This window comes from Vulpes lagopus, chromosome 8, assembly GCF_018345385.1.
Source record: "Vulpes lagopus strain Blue_001 chromosome 8, ASM1834538v1, whole genome shotgun sequence".
NCBI classification, from domain to species: Eukaryota; Metazoa; Chordata; class Mammalia; order Carnivora; family Canidae; genus Vulpes; species Vulpes lagopus.
The window spans coordinates 124826131-124843262 of record NC_054831.1 but is presented as its reverse complement, the minus strand read 5'-3'; the positions used below and the strand labels follow the sequence as shown (position 1 = coordinate 124843262).

At 45.7% G+C, this 17132-nt stretch overlaps 1 protein-coding gene across 1 annotated transcript; it reads left to right on the top strand.

The window, feature by feature from the left end:
- Positions 1–281: 281 nt before the first annotated feature.
- Positions 282–16699, top strand: ELOA (elongin A). The gene is made up of 11 exons (XM_041765090.1): positions 282–436; positions 5459–5515; positions 6350–6456; positions 7395–8562; positions 8911–9025; positions 9787–9942; positions 10049–10146; positions 11494–11674; positions 11991–12102; positions 12803–12981; positions 14033–16699. Exons 1-11 carry the CDS (start codon positions 284–286, stop codon positions 14092–14094), a joined length of 2388 nt encoding a protein of 795 aa, XP_041621024.1. The 5' UTR covers positions 282–283; the 3' UTR covers positions 14095–16699.
- The last annotated feature ends 433 nt before the right edge of the window (positions 16700–17132 follow it).

Here is a 17132-nt window from a genome sequence, read left to right as displayed (position 1 = left end):
CTGCCGAGCCGGTGCTGGGAAGCCGCCCCCCCGCCCCCCTGCGCCGGGCCCTGGGGGCGTGGCCTGCAGCCGGCCGGCCGCCCCCTCCCCCTCCCCCTGCGCCCCCCGCCCCCCCGCGCCGGGCCCAGGGGGCGTGGCCTGAGGCCGCCCCGCCCCCGCCCCCCGCGCCGGGCCCTGGGGGCGTGGCCTGCGGCCGCCCCCCCCCCCCCCGCCGCGCCCCGCGCCCCGCCTCGCCCCGCCGCCGAGGCCCGGAAGGGGCCCGTCGCTTCCGTCTCCGCCGGGGATGCACGGAGGGCGGAGCCGCGGCCCGAGGACGCGACGCGAGCCCAGTTCCGGCGAGGAGGCCGCGCCAGTGACAGCGATGGCGGCGGAGTCGGCGCTCCAAGTTGTGGAGAAGCTGCAGGCGCGCCTGGCCGCGAACCCGGACCCCAAGAAGGTGAGCGGGTGCGCAGCGCCGAGCGGGGCGGGCGTTGGGCGCGGCGCGGCCCCGTAACGGTCGCGGGCCCGGGCGCGGCGCCTTCCCGGCCGGCCCGGGCCGCGGGGGCTCGGACCCGGAGCCAGGCCCCGCCGGGCTGCGGCCTGAGTCGGCGGGTTCGCGGCCGGCGGGCGGCGGCGGGCGGCGGGCGGCGGGGGGCGGGGGGGCGCGCTCCGTGCGGACGCGGCGGGCCGGCGGGGCCCGGGCGGCTGTTCCCGGGGGCCGAGCCCGCGGGCGCCGATCCCCTCCGCGAAGTGTGGCCGCTTCCCCGGCGTCCCCGGGCGGGCGCTGGGGGACGAGGAGCCGCTTCTCCGCGCGGCCCCGCGCCTCCGCCAGACGTGCCTGCGGCTCTCCGCTTGCTCTCAACGTGGACCTTTCCGCTTGCTCAGAAATGCCCCTCACAGCAAGACAAAACAGCGCTCACGTCCCCTAGCTGGCCCGTACGCCCAAAACTTAGGTTGCAATTGGAACACCCCCCCCCCCCCCAAAAGGGTTAGAAGTTACAGTCCGATTTCCTTCTGGCCTGGATAGGAAGGTAAGACCCACCTTTTCTCCTTGCTGTGAGTGATGGGCAACCATTTTTAATTGTACTCAGCCAGTTTTCTGGGGTTTTTTGTTTGTTTTTTGTTTTTTAGCGGTTTTTGTTAGGTTAAATGCATTCCTTCCTCCCTCTCTCCCGACTTTGTTTTATCCAGCTTCTCGGTGTCTGGATGTTAGAATCTTTTTTTTTTTTAAGTGAAATACACTGATGAAAACACTTACGTGTTAGACGTTCTCAGTGTGCAGTTCCTAAGAGTTGGATCTCTGAGCCCCAGAGAGCGTTTTGAAGAGGAAGTAATGGGGGAGCCCGGCGAGATAAAGTGGTGGTGAGATTTGAGTTCTAATCCATTTACCAACCTTAGACGTTGGGGACTTATTTTGCTGAGTCTGTTTCCTCCCCTGCTTCTTCCTAGGACCCAAGTCAGAGGGGGAAGGCCAGGCTCATAGGAAGTGCTCGGTAGATATTAATCGCCATTCTTTACAGGTTTTTTTTCTTTTTTTCATGTGTTGTTTTTCTTTTTCTTTTTTTTTTTTTCTTTTTTTCTTTTTTGAAGGGCTTCTTCTTCTTCACCTTGTTCCCAACCTGTCGTAGATAGGCTTTTTCCCTCCTACACAGCATCTCACCATCAGGCCACTTTTTTTTTTTTTTCTTCAAGATTTTATTTATTTATTCATGAGAGACAGAGAGAGAGAGAGAGAGGCAGAGACTTAGGCAGAGGGAGAAGCAGGCTCCATGCAGGGAGCCCGACGTAGGCCTTGATCCCAGGTCTCCAGGATCACGTCCTGGGCTGAAGGCAGGCACTTAACTGCTGAGCCATCCAGGCATCCCTCATCAGGCCACTTTTTAACTCTTCTCATGCATAACTAGCTCAAAGAGCCACTTCTTCAGGAAGCCATTTTAGTTTTAAATCTGTGAAAATTTAAATGCTTTCCATTGTTCATATTGTATCTCTCATTGCAGCTTCAGTACCTAGTGGCCAGACATATTTACAAGTTTCTTTTTACAATAACTCTTTGTGGACATCTAATAAATGGTCATTATTTCTGAGCACTAGCTGGTTTCCCTGAACACTGTAGGTTTCTGACTGATTTTTAAAATCTTAAAGCAGTATTATGTTCCACCCTCCCTCCCTACCAGTTTGGTCTTTATCACTATGAGGTTGGGAAAAAAAAAAAAAAAGAAGGCACTATGTAGTATCTGTAGTTATTTTCCCATTACAATTTGAATTTTGAAGTAGCTTTTCTAGTTGATAATGCATGAAATTTCAAATTAGGAAAAGATCTGTAGGCATCTCATCCTACTTGAATTATTAGTGATTATTGTGAGTGTTTGGGCTCTCACTCCCAGACAGCAAGTCATCCTAAACCTCTGCTTTTGCATTGTGAAGATGAGAAAATATTGGGAGATCCTTTTTTGCAAAGGGCACAATAGTTGGCGTTCAGAAGTGAGCTAACTGCAGAGAGAAAACTGCAAGCTGGCACACTGGCCTTCTCAACCTTCTGTTAACCCAACAAGCTCCCACAGGTTGTTCTTGAAGTTGCAAGATGATTATATAGCAGGATTGAATTTGCATTTAACTCATGATTTCAAACCATTATTAGCCAAAGGCTTGATTTCAGACCTATATTCATGGATTTCCTCACATTAAACGTCAGTGTTAAACTGTAACTTTGTTTTAGCTCTAAGTCCATCAGTGCTCTGGATGTACTTGAGGAAAAGGTATTAGACTAGGGTTACTTGGCTTCTCCTATTTAATTGGAAACTAATTTTCATGGGTGGTAAAGTTACTTGTTCTGTATTACATTTTGAGTGTGAAAACTACCAAGAACCCAGTTGATAGCAAGTGGAGAACAAGCATGTCAACATTATGAACATCTTTTGCTCTTTGGGTTGAAGGAGTGTGCAAAGGACAACTGAGGTTCCTAAGCGTGTACCGTGCAAATGTTTGGCATTTCTCAATAAGCTGTTATCAGTTCTTGCAAACTCTGCAGTTGGTCCCTTGGTTTGATAACAGCAAGTTTCCACGTACCCGAGGATGCCCAAAGTGCTTTTACCTTGTTTCTGCTTTGTACTTTCTTGAACCTCATTGAAAATAGAGGGGCTCTGAAGCCTTTTTTCTCTTATGTTTTGGTAAGTCTTATGTTTTGGAAATTTCCAGGATTTTAGTTTTGTCTGCTTTCAGGTCATCCCTGCTAACCCAGAGCAAAACAGAAAGGGAGCATTTACACTTCGAATTAGTGTTAGGCTTTGAGATGAACACTCTTTCTGTGACTTCTGGCCCCATCCTTGTATGTTAGCTTTGTAGAGGTCTTGGGACTCTGTTCCCATGGTGACCTCCTTTACTCTGTGCACTCTAAACTACCTAACAATGTAATACTGAGGAGGAGCTCTTCTGCTTTGTTTCTAGGCACATGAGCTCCTGTTCTGTTTTCTTAGGACAGTGTGGTTTTTTTGTTTGTTTTTTGTTTTGTTTTGTTTTTTAAGATTTTATTTTATTCGCGAGAGACCCACACAGAGAGAGAGAGAGGCAGAGACACAGGCAGAGGAAGAAGCAGGCTCCATGCAGGGAGCCTGATGTGGGACTCGATTCCAGGTCTCCAGGATCAGGCTCTGGGCTGAAGGCAGAAACTAAACTGCTGAGCCACCTGGGCTGCCCTCTGAGGACAGTGTTAATCGTGTTGGATGCTTCTCCTGTCTTTGTAGTTCATGCTATTGTAGACACACTTGACTTACTAGCTCATTAAAGCAAGTTACTTAACCGTACTGGGCTATTTCAGTGTCTAAAGTGGGGAGAAAAATATCCACTTAATAGAGTTAGTTAATGAGGTTGAAATAAGGTAACACATATAAGAACGTAGCATAGTCACAGACACATAGTAGATGATCTATAAATGCCTTCTAGGGAATGGCATTAGGGGAGACAACCAGCTTTTAGCCTTTACAATGATCCTAAATTTTCCTGTAAGAATAGGAATTGGCATTAATTTTTGTACCCATAGCTTGGGTGACAAGAAGGACACGTAAATTTTATCTTGAGTTGGATGATGGTGGTGATCACATTTGAAGTGGAGGAAAATTTTCATTCAACTATGAAGGTGAAAACTCCCTGGATACAGTACTTGGCTTCTCATTTCCCAGCCAAACAGGATTATCACTTGTGATCCAGTTGTTCTGCCTGGAGACGAAGTTCAGTAATTATTGAAGTAGAATGACCAGAAAAACATATTTGCTATTCCACTTAATAGCAGTATGGCATACTAATTATAGCTTGGCCTACACATGGAAAAAGAACAGATCTTGTTTTCTGGTGCTTGAATGTAAAAGTAGTCACAGTTATCTATTCTGAACTATTTGTACTTTGTACCATTCCTTGAATGGTAAGTATGTTTGTATACAGGTAAACATTTCCTGAAAAGCGGCATAGCCAACCATGACTTTGGGTAGAAATGGAGTAAGTAGGAATTAGTTGGGAGGATATCTGCTCCACAATCAAGGGTAGACCTTTAAAGAGCTATCAGTTGATGAATGAAATGATTAATAATAAACATTTTTTTAAAAAGCATATACTGGGCTTTTATGTTTCAGGCACAGTGGCCAAGGACTGCACATGATTTGTTTCTGTGAATCCTCACATCTTGTAAAGTTGTAAAGAGACAGGATCAGTTTCTATTTTGCAGATGAAGTAAGGTTCAAGCAGGTTAATGACTTGCATAAGATCACCCAGTAGGGTGATGACAGGACCAAACTGAAGCCTGTCTCTGACTCCAGAACTCTGTCTCAACAGCTCTGCTGTCCTGATTTTAACCTAGTTTTAGAACTACAGAAAGGAAATGTGGCCAAAACCAGATCACTTTCCTAATCTACCCTGACATTTTGCATTCACAGTTTTGTACCAGCAAACCTCTGATTCTGGTGACTTGAAGTTAGTCTTGAAATCCCCACTTGTATCCAAAAAAAACAAACAAAAAAAAACAAAAAAAACAATTCTCTTAAACTGTGACTCTTCCTGGAAGCATAATACTCTTTTCCTGGAGGAACCTCTTCTCCATTTTGCTTTCCTCTATGCTGGGTCCATGAGTGATTTCCCTAAATTGGCACCTTTCTCAGAAATTCTCTCAAAACTGGGGCAATGATAGTTGTTGATAACTTTTATTAGAGTTGGTAGGTTTGGTTCTCTTATGTCTTACGTCCCTTTGTGTTAAATGGTAGGTGAAAAGCAGGGAATCTAAAGCCACAGATCTGAGTATATGTGGCCCTATTTGCATCCTGGGGCAAGTAACTTTTCTGATTCTATCTTCATACTCATAAAATAGAGATAATAACCATACTTATTACTGTACAACACACAGAACTCAGTAAGCACTTACCTATCATATTATTATTTGTTCCAGTGAGTGATCATGATTTTATAGAAATTAATGTTTATTTTATTCTCTCTGCAGCTCTTGAAATATTTGAAGAAACTCTCCACCTTGCCTATTACAGTAGACATTCTTGCGGTAAGAAGTGTTAGATATTATATAACTATATTCCATCTCCTTCCACTGGGAGAGACTGTACAATAAGATTAAAAGCATGGACTTTGAAAGTGAAAGAAGCTACACACAAGGCCATGTATTGTATGGTTCTATTTATGTGAAATGTCCAGAATAGGCAGATCCATAGACAGAAGGTAGAGGATGGGGGAAATTGGGAGGAACAAGATTTCTCTAGGTTATGGAAATGTTCTGGAATAGTAGTGACAGTTTTGCAGTATTGTGTCCTGGAAACCAATAAACTATATACTTTAAAATGGTTAGAATGAGCTTTGCACAGTGGCGGTATTGTAGCCAATGAGGTTTATCTGGTATGATTATTGCTAATTGAAAATAAAATGGTTAATATGGTGAATTTTGTTTTAAAAGTAAAAATAAATAAAAGAACATTGGGTCTGGCATCAACTAGTCCTAGATGCAAATCCAAATCTTTAGGCTGTTCCTTTGATGTAAAAGTGGACAGATTCCTGCCTCCACAGAGTTGTAAGGATTCACTGAGATATAGTATGTAAAGCTCTTAGCTCAGTGCCTGACACTTGCTGTAATCACTCTTGTTATTTATTGTTAAAGTTGTGGAAGTGTTTTAATATAACTGTTTTCCTCTTCTGAGTCTGGTATGCTTTGCTACTGTGTTTGCTACTGTGTGTCATTAGAGGTTTGAGGCATAGACACAAAGTAATTTTGTATTGAGACTTAAAGGTAGTTTTAGGAAGGAGTTTCTCAAAGAGGCTTCATTTCCTTAGAAAGTTGTGAACCTAGTTCTATAACTATCTAATAATTCTTTTGTCAAATCTCTAGGAGACCGGAGTTGGGAAAACAGTAAATAGCTTACGAAAACACGAGCACGTTGGAAGTTTTGCCAGGGACCTAGTGGCCCAGTGGAAGAAACTAGTTCCTGTGGAACGGTAAGAACATTACTCTGTAGATTTGTTCAAGTCCATGGTTATACCTGGCACTTGGGATATTTACAGACAGATACATTTTCTTTATTATTCTTTCTCTGCCTTCTTACTTAAAATATTTATTTTGGGAGCGTTTGGGTGGCTCAGTCCATTAAGCTTTTGACTCTTGGTTTTGGCTCAGGTCATGGTCTCAGGGTCCTGGGGTCGAGCCCTGCATCAGGTTCTGTGTTCAGAGTGGAGTCTCCTGGCGATTTTCTCCCTTTGCTGCTGCTCCTCTGCTCGTGTCCTCTCACTCTCTCTAAAATAAATAAATAAAAATCTTTAAAAATAAATAAAATATTTTGTCTTAATTATAAAAATAACTGATGATTGTAAGATTTTAGAAAATATTAAAAATAGAAATGAAATAATCAAAATTTCTTGTAATTCTACCACCAAACATAAATATTGTTAGCATTTTGATAATGTTTCTTTCTGCTCTATTTATTTTTTTAAGATTTTATTTATTTATTTGAGAACAAAAGAGCACTCTAGTGGGGGAAGCAGACTCCCTGCTGAGCAGGAAGCCTGATGTGGGGCTCCATCCCTGGACCCTGGGTTCATGACCTGAGCCAAAGGCAGACACTGAATCGACTGAGCCACTCGCGCACCCCTGTGTTGAAAAATGTTTAAGCATTCTTCATGTCCTCAAGATACTTGATCTTTGTATTCTGCAGTTAAATGCATCATTTTCTGTTTATTGAATTATTTGAGTTTTCTCAATCTCAAACCTCAATTGAGTATCTTTGAGCAGGATCCATTCACTTTCTTCCCAAGTCCTTGTTTCTAAGTCTGCATCCTTCCTTTTCATCTCTTTTTGTAAGTTCAGGTTCTGTGACTTTGTCCTCTGAACAAGGATTACACTGAGATATCTGCTCTATCTGCTTTTTCTTGTATTGTAGAAACCCTGAGCCTGATGAGCAGGACTTTGAGAAGACCAATTCCCGAAAGCGCCCCAGAGATGCTGTTCAGAAGGAGGAGGAGATAGAGGGGGACTACCAGGAAAACTGGAAAGCCTCTAGTAGCCAATCCTATAGCCCTGATCATAGGCAGAAAAAACACAGAAAACTCTCGGAACCTGAGAGAACTCACAAAGTGTCTCATGTTCAAGAGAGGAGAGACGAGAGAAAGAGATGCCATAGAATTTCACCAGTTTATTCTTCAGACCATGAGTCTTCTGATTATGGGCATGTTCAGTCCCCTCCATCATCTGCCAGTCCCCATCAGGTGTCCATGGACCATTACAGATCCTTGGAGGAGGACCACGAGCCTTCTGTTCCACACCAGAAGCCCGGGAAAGGGCATGGTAATGCCGTTCAGGACAGATTAGCAGGCAGTCAGGACCGACATCTGGGGGACCCACAGGGGAAGGGGGCCTCGAGTCAGCACAAGGAACACAGGTCGTCTTACAAGGAAAAACGTCCGGTGGATGCCAGGGGAGATGGGAAGTCGTCTTTGAGTAGAGAGAAATCCCACAAGGCCATCTCTAAAGAGGAAAACCGGAGACCACTGTCAGGGGACAGCACCAAGGAGAAGCTGCCCTCTAGTGGTGTCAGGAGAGAGAGGGAGAAAGAAGGCAGCAGCAAGAAGTCTCTGCCCTCCTCAGACTTGGCTCCAGACAACCACCTCAGAAGCAAGCCAAAGCACAAAGACCCAGAGAAAGCCAAATCGGACAAAAACAAGCAGAGCCTAGACAGCGCAGACATAGGAAAGGGGGCAAGAGACAGGGTGTCAAACAACCTAAAGACTTCGGAAGGGAAAGTAAAGCCTTCTCACTCTGACAGAAAGTCAGTGGGCTCCCTCCCTAAAGTTGACGAAGTGGATATGGATGATGAATTTGAGCAGCCCACCATGTCTTTTGAGTCATACCTCAGCTATGACCAGCCCCGGAAGAAAAAGAAAAAGATGGTGAAAACTTCAGCCACGACTCTTGGAGAAAAAGGACTAAAAAAAAATGATCCAAAAAGCACTAATAAAAATTCGGATTCAGTTCAGAAATTACCTAAAGTGAACGAAAACAAGACAGAGAAGCTTCAGCCAGCTGGATCTGATTTAGCCAAGCTGAAAAAGGTAAGCCCTTCAGCTGCTTGGTGACCTCCCAGCTGGAGCAGCTGGCCCCGCAGAGCTCCTGGGACCTAGCCCGCCTCTTGTTTGGTGGGCTGGCTTTTGTGTGGCCCGTGGAATTTCACTTTCCAGACCTCTCTAGCTGCCAGGGTAGCTAGCACCCAAAAGGCCTAATTCCTGAGGTGTCCCATGGTGCCAAGCCCAACTGTGTGTATTTCCTGTCTTCGGTGGGGTGAGACCTGGCAGGTCTGCTTGTGAAACTGTGTGCCTAGTCACCACTCCCGGGAATGGGCCACAGGGCCAGAGGCTGCACTGGCACACAGGGCTATCTACTTACTGGTCTTGTTTCTGCAGGTCCCCGCTGATGCACTGCCAGTGCTGCCAGACCTCCCATTACCCATGATACAGGCCAATTACCGGCCACTTCCTACCCTGGAATTGATGTCCTCCTTCCCACCAAAGCGAAAAGGTAATTTTCTGCATCCTCTTTTAAATGGAAAAAAAGATTTTAACAATTTAATCATGACGTCGTAAGATTTTGGTGCACTTCCTAGCCTCCCAGGCTCTGGAGTTGGATGGCTTGGGTTTGAATCCCAGTTTTAGCTTCTACAAGTTCTATGAACTGGGGTAGTAATTTCCTTGGACTTCGGTTTTATGTTCTGTAAGTGAGCATAATAACTGGTATCTGCCTCACAAGTCTGTGAAGTGGATTAAAAGTGGTAATGGTGGTAAAGCTCTTACCTCTGGGTTTTCCCACATAGTGTTTGGTAAATCTCAGCTGTTGCTGTTACTAGCTGCCCTTCATTGGATATGTTCTGCAGGAGCTTTTTATCTTAACAAACAAAAAACCAAGGTTCTGGTCTTAATAACGGAAGAATCAGAAGCCACATAAATGTCCCTTGGCAAGAGAATCACCTAAACCATGGGTCATCTACCCAGTGGCCTCCTATATAGCTGTAAAAAATGCAGAAAGTCTGTGTCTGACATGGGATGATTTCTAAAATGTAGTAAATGAAAAAACAATGATAGTGGGTGTTAGTAATTAGTGAAAAGGGAATAAAATACATACTGGCTTATATTTGCACAGACTCAATGGAAAAATAGCAGTAGTACCATTGCTTGCCCTTGAGAAAGGGCTCTGGGAGACTGAGGAGGGGGAGAGTAGGAGAGCGCTCCCTGCAGAGTGTAGTGCCCTCTGTAACATCCGGTCCTGTCTTCCCTGCCCTGTAGCGCTCTCTTCACCCCAGGAAGAGGAGGAAACTGGATTTACTGGGCGAAGAATGAATTCTAAGATGCAGGTGTATTCTGGCTCCAAATGCGCCTATCTCCCCAAAATGATGACCTTGCACCAGCAGTGCATCCGGGTACTTAAAAACAACATTGATTGTAAGTCACGTGCTTTTCTCCTGTTCCTACGCATGTTGTGGCACTGGGACCTCACTACTGGGTGGCTTGGCCAGTACTCAACACTTTCACCTTTGATTCTCTGCAGCAATCTTTGAAGTGGGTGGTGTCCCATTTTCTGTTCTTGAACCCGTTTTGGAGAGGTGTACTCCTGATCAGCTATACCGCATAGAGGAATACAATCACGTGAGTATCCTGTTTGGGTGCAGAGAAGGCCATTTTCTGGCTCATGTCTCCGGAAATAGCTTTGTTTCTAAATCTGCAGTGGCTGAAGGGCAGGCAGCAGTAGTCAGTTCACCGTTCTGGGCATGCTGGTTTGCCCACGGGCCTTTAAAAATGCATATTTTTAGCATCTGCTTCTGGCCTGAAGTCAGGGTGGGCTTCAAAGGGAGCAGGAAAACACTGCCCACCCTTCTCTTGAGCTTATCTAGTCACAGAGGTTAAAGGAAAATTTTGACAGCAAAGCCCCTGTGATCAGGGGCAGGGATAGAGCTTTGTGTTGACGCTCAGGTATCTGGTGAATATAAAAGAGCACAGGACGACTTGGGTGGGTCAGTCAGTTAAGTGTCTGATTTTTTTTTTTTTTTTAAGATTTTTAAAATTTATTTATTCATGAGAGTTCTAGAGAAAGAGGCAGAGACACAGGCAGAGGGAGAAGTAGACTCCCTGTGGGGACATGATCCCAGAACCCTGGGATCACGCCCTGAGCTGAAGGCAGACATTCAACCACTGAGCCACCCAAGCATCCCAAGTGTCTGATTCTTGATTGCGGTTCAGATCATGATCTGCGGATTGTGAGGTGGAGCCCCGTGTTGGGCGCTGAGCTGGGCATGGAGCCTGTTTAAGATTATCTCTTTCCCTCTCCCTCTGCCTCTTCTATCCCCACCCCACTATCTCTTTCCCTCTTTAAAAAAATAAAAATAAAAAGAGCACAGATTGGCTACATGTCTCCTAGAGACACCCAAATATCTTTCTTGTAAGCTGGGATATACAATCGTTTGGTTGCATTAGTTAGCTGTCTCTGATTCTGAGGGATCATCATTATGTGGTCCCCTTCCCTGGATATGACTTTATCCCAGTTCTGCCTGTCACTGGTTTCCTAAAGGAAAAGACTGACCTTTAGTTTCTGTTGTCTTCTCTCCTAACCGCACAACCCCCCTCCCCCAAAAGCAGGTAGTACAGTTAACATTTTTCTTTCATATTTTATTTATTAATGAGAGAGAGAAAGAGAGGGACAGAGACACAGGCAGAGGGAGAAGCAGGCTCCATGCAGGGAGCCCAACATGGGACTTGATCCTGGGTCTCCAGGATCAGGCCCTGGGCTGAAGGCCAGGCTGCTGAGCCACCCGGGCCGCCCAAGCATTTTTTTTAATATAGTGATTTTTTTTCCCTAGAACTGTGATATTTTAATATAATATTATGACCACGAGGACCAAAAAACATTAGGAAAGTGTTCATCTTGAGGTGATTTAGGATAGAAAAGAGATATGTCAGAGTGCTTGCATATAAATGACGCCCTGCTTCTGATTTTAGGTATTAATTGAAGAAACAGATCAATTATGGAAAGTTCATTGTCACCGAGACTTTAAGGAAGAAAGGCCGGAAGAGTATGAGTCATGGCGGGAGATGTACCTGCGGCTTCAAGATGCCCGGGAGCAGCGGCTACGAGTACTGACAAAGAATATCAGATCTGCACATGCCAATAAGCCCAAAGGTAAAGGGGAGTTCGGGATTGGTGGGGGTGGGATGAACCTAGCAGGATGAGGGTGCCATGCCCTGGTTGACAGCAGGTCCTTGGTGGGCCAGGCTGATAGTAGCCTCTAGCTTCTTAATCTGTCTTGCTTTTGCAGAAGTGGGATAGGGATGAGGTGTTTCTTCTGTCACCACACATACTGTGTGTAGGGGTTTTCAGGGTTAATAATCCCCTGGCTTTGGGGGCACCTGAAAAGCCTTTATTTCTTAGTAGTGTAGATTATTAATATAACAGCATCTGCCCAGAGGCCAGTATTGATCTCTGTACTTCTCAACAGGCCGACAAGCAAAGATGGCCTTTGTCAACTCTGTGGCCAAACCACCTCGTGATGTTCGAAGGAGACAGGAGAAGTTTGGAACTGGAGGAGCAGCTGTACCTGAGAAAATTAGGTAAGCTCTCTGTAATTTCGGGGCTTCTGTGTGCTCAGGGACAAGAGCCCCAGGAGCTTGTCATTCATCCCAATGAGGCAGCCCAGGGGCAGGAAGCAACTCATTTTTGGGGTGAGAGCATGACCTTGCAGAGTGGATTCTGGAGTCTTACCTTGACCAGCTCAGCACATGACCCTCCCCAAGCCTCCACTTCTGTGACTGCAGTGTAGGCCAATAATTATTCCTGCCTCTCAGGGGGGGTCAAGATGAAATGGAGAACAGGACCTGGCTTCTGGGAGACACTTCCTTGTGCTTTCCCTTTCTCTGTGTAATCAAACCATGCCCCTGGGAGTCCTGGCTGACTCAGTCATTGGAGCATGTGGCTCTGGAACTTGGGGGTTGTGAGTTTGAGTCCTACAGTAGGGGGTAGAGATTACTCTAAATATAAGAAAAAGAATAAACCATGCTATTGTGATGACTTCATAAGCTCAGTCACATTAGCATCTTCAGAATACAAATTTACATCTGAAGGGTGAAGTTAGTTGAGATCCTTCATTCTGAAAAGCTAACCCTATTATCTCTGTGCTGTCACTAGAACCTGGGGTGCTAGGGTCTGCTGGGCAAAGAAACTGGGTCTTCCTCAGACAGGCCAGCCTCAGGCTGTTGGTGCTGAGGGCAGATTTCTCACACTCAGGACTAACCAGCTCGCTCTGTGTTGCAGGATTAAGCCAGCCCCGTACCCCACAGGAAACAGCCACGCTCCTTCTGGCAGTGGCAGCAGCAACAGCTTTAGCGCCAGCCCCGAGCAGCCAGCCTATGATGGCCCAAGCACCAGCGGTGCTCACTTGGCTCCCGTGCTCAGCACTGTTTCCTATGATCCTAGGAAACCGACTGTGAAGAGTAAGTAACTTGGGGTTTCATGCTCAGATACCTCAAAGCTAGTATTTGAAGCCTCTAATGTCCTTGCCACTGCATCATGTTCTTTGTACTAGATGAGGCACATGTCCCATGCTCTGCATGGAGCTGGTCTAAATGTTGGTGCCTCTTTCCCCCACTTTGTGCATGATGCACGAATATCTTTCCAATAATGATTGCAGAGAATATTCACTTTGGCACTCTGCTTTTTTTAAAAACCTAAATGTAAACCTGTTTCTTCAGGCAGTAACGTGGGGTTCATAACTATAATTATGAACTGCTAAATGACAGTCCATCTTGAGGGCTTATAACCTATAACCCCAGCTTCCAAGTATTACTTTTTATATCTGTTTATTTTTGTATTTTGTTAAGTATATGTATTTTGTATTTTATTAAGTGCTTGTATTTTGTATTTTATTGACCATTGTGTATTTTATTTTGTATTTTATTAAGCATATTACCAGAGATTGTCCCCAGTATTCTAAGGGGGCATCCTCCCCTAAAAGCAGGCTTCTGTACTCACTTCAGGGCCCATGAGCCAAAGCTCATGGCTTTGGCTGTGCTCAGGTTAATCATTCAAGAGGACAGGCTAGCCATCCTCAGGTGGTGTCTGCATTAAGCTTATCTTGGACCTCTTGCTGCCCTGGACAGATGGGAATGAGAGGGGCTGCTTTTTGCTGGTTTGGAGATTGGCGAAACAGAGTTAAATCGTGGCTCAGGATCGCCGTTAGAGTCTGGCACATGGTGAATCCCAGTTCTCCCACCTACTGCACATCCAGGGGCAGATTGGCCAATCTCTCGGATGTTGGTGAGGTGGTCAGAATTAGAGCTGGGGGTGGTTATGGGTCCGGCCGGTGCTCCAGAAGCAGAGCTGTGGGCCGCTCTTCTGTTGTGCTGGGAGATGACTACTGCTTGCACCCATCTGTCTGGTGGCGCAGAGCAAAGAGCAGCAAGGCTTGGCCTTGATTGTCAGCACTCACGGTGCGTGTGTAAACTGCCATGATCTGAAACAACTGCCTTATTTCTCTTTGTGCAGAAATTGCCCCAATGATGGCCAAGACGATTAAAGCTTTCAAGAACAGGTTCTCCCGACGATAAACTGAGGATTCGCCTTGGAGATGAAATTTGTGGGGAGGAGTACCAGGACAATGGGGTTGGGGAATGGAACTTCCAAAGGAGACCAGGATCCTTTGCTTGGAGGCAACTTTTTGGTCTTCAAGCCCTGCCCGGTCCGCAGGTGTTGCCCCTGTGAGCCTGTGCACCACGGCCACTGCCTCCCGGCCTGGAGAACACTTCAGAATTCTGAAGAAGATGTGAAGCCTTCAGTCTTACTGAGGATTTTAAGGTCAATTATACTTTTGTTGTTAATTAGCTTCTTTGTAAACTATAAGACATAGTTTTAATTAATAAATATTGCCCCCAGATTGTATTTATATTACCCAAGTATTTTTTTCTTTTTTCTTTTCTTTTCTTTTTCTTTTTCTTTTTCTTTTTCTTTTTCTTTTTCTTTTTTCTTTTTTCTTTTTTCTTTTTTCTTTTCTGTCCTCTACCATACACTTAGCCTTTTCTTTTTAGGGTCCTTTATTAAAGTTAGATAAAAACCTGGTGAAAGCCATTCACCTGTCCCAGTTCAGCTCTTCTGAGTAGTGGACTCTGGCCCAGAGGGAGGACTGGGTGTCCTCAGAGCCCATATGGTGCCTGCTGCACGCAGGGCAAGGAGTGAGTCCCAGCCTGACTGGCCTAGAGGGGTGCCTCAACGTGGAAACAAAAAGTGTTCAAGGTAGACACCACCACCACCCCCAGCCTCTGAGGCCCTTGGTGTTGCTTTGAGTTCCTATGCAGGTGCATCTCTTTCTTCCGCATTAAATAGTATTTATTAAAGGAGGTTATTTGTAAAGGTCTGGAATCTTTTCCCCATCCTTTTTGCCAATTCCCACTTTTTTGAGGCTCACTAGAGGACACAAACCTTGGGGGATCGATTTGCACGGAACCCCAGCATTTTTACGATTTACAATTTCTGATTCAAAACTTTAGGGTTTTTTTTTTTTTCCTCCTCCCCTACTTTTCCTTCTCCCCACTAGCAGGGGGAGAAGACGTGAAAACATGGCAGGGCTTTTTGTGCCCCCCACCCCCCATATGACTTTAGAGTTTAAAAAGCCAGCACTTTAATCTCGTTCCCTGTGAACTGCTAATAGAAGTGAGTGGTTCTAAAAAGTTGTAATGCTGTGTTAGAAATTGGTTTTGTTTTGCCTTTCTTGAAAAGGTAAGATCATGTGATTGGAAGAGCACAAGAATTTGCTATGTTTGCAGAGAACGTTGCAGCTGAAGCACTCTGGTTTGGGAGTGTTTAAGCCAGAATTTGGAGGGAACGGCCAACTTACAGGAAGTGTCTGAGCTGTAGTATCAGGATGGGGGAGAACCGCGAGGACACCCATTAGGTTTGGGAAGGGAGGATCTCACTTTCAAGCTGACATAGGAGCACAGTCAGCACTTAAGAGGACAGTGTCAGTACCCTTCGTGGCTGTTGAAGAGCACTGATCTAGTAGGAACCCACTTGGTTGTGACCTCGGGGGCAGTTGTTGCTATAAATTGGAGGGACCTGTCCTTAAGTTACCCAAGAGGTAGACTGAGGGCGTGGTTAATAGGACAGCCTCAGGAGTTTGACAAGCTCCCTCAAAGCCCAGAATATGGAGTCCACTGCTTTGAACCATCCTGGAGACCTCAGGCTAACTTTGAAGATTCCAGAGCAAGCAGAGACTCTGTGTGGCAAAAGCTGCGTTGTGCGGTGTGCATTGCTGTGCAGGGTGCCTGTTGCAACAGGACACAAGTATTTGCCGTGTTTCCATTTGCTGTGTTTTGAACTGGGTAAAATATTATTTCTCTTGATCGTTTGTCTTACCATTCCACCCCTAGTCCTGGCCTGCTCCCCAAATCTGGTATCAGGAAGCCTCTTCCCTAAAGCCAATTGAACATCTGGGTCAGGTGCCAGACAGCTGTTGCCTGGAATAATTTCCTATAGGTGTCCACCAGCTGGAATTTGTCTCTTAGCTGTGTGTTCAAGTCTTTGTCATTAAAACCAGTTTTCCATATCGCAGATTCAGTTGTGTATGATTTAATTTCCTTTGTTAGGAATTTTTAGGCAGGGAGGGAAAGAAGGACACATTTGTTCATGCCAACATCACCACCCATTTCCAGCACATACAGATTCTCGATCAGCCCTGTTTGCATAGAGCCAGATCTTTCCCTCCTCCCCCTCCAAGAGTGTCTGCATCAGGGACGTGACTTGGTGAGAAGAGTACAGAGGGAAGAGGAAAAGCTGAATTTCTGAACAACCTTCTCACCCGGTTATTGAAATGGCTGCAGAGCAGACACACAGGATGATGTCGAACCTTTGGTCTCATTTGTGAAAACGTGTGCAATTTTTTTTTCCTGTGCTACACTACATACAAATCACCAAATTACAAATTAACCTTTTGTGATCCTTGGTGTAATGAGCAGTTTCTTTGGGGCTTTCTCTTTCCGGGAAGTGGGAGGGAAAGGAGCAAGGTATCATCCTGCTCTCCATTTGTATTTTGGTCCCAAAATGTAAATACAATTTTCTATGTTACTTTTTTGTGGTAACTACCAAGATGAATATTTTAATTAGATAAGTTATATGAAAAGGAAGGAAAATTCCATGTCTAAATAAAAAACAAAAAACCGTCATGTACCGTGGTCTTCTTTCTCTTTTGATGTGTCTGAGGGTGGCCGTTGGTCCCTAAGTGTGAGGCAGAGAGCCTAATCCCCTCACTGGGCTTCGGAAAGGACGCTGGATTTGTCTGTAGCCAAGGGGGACTGGTGGATGTGGGAATTCGGGGGGAAGTAGCCCTTGAGCAAAGGGAGGAAGGTCCAGTGAAAATGGGTACCTCCTGGAACTGAGATGTTAACCCCCTGTCACAGCCAGACATTGGGACTCAAGGGTAAAATCATACAGCCAACCTGCTGCAAAGGGAGGGTGTGGGACCCAGGCTTTCTGTTGCAAAGCGTGTGCCACTCCACCTGTCAGTCCCTGGGGCCGTGGTGAAGGACCCACGTAGGTCTCCTCAGGCTTACACTGACTTCCCAACGAGAGCATAATGACAACTCTTGCAGAAGGG

What these genes read in the sequence shown, in the direction of transcription:
- ELOA (XM_041765090.1), top strand. Translation starts at nt 284, where the DNA reads ATGCACGGAGGGCGGAGCCGCGGCCCGAGGACGCGACGCGAGCCCAGT. An exon ending in TTACAGTAGACATTCTTGCG is followed by an intron (nt 5,516 to 6,349) that starts GTAAGAAGTGTT and finishes TCAAATCTCTAG; the next exon opens with GAGACCGGAGTTGGGAAAAC. An exon ending in GCATAGAGGAATACAATCAC is followed by an intron (nt 10,147 to 11,493) that starts GTGAGTATCCTG and finishes TTCTGATTTTAG; the next exon opens with GTATTAATTGAAGAAACAGA.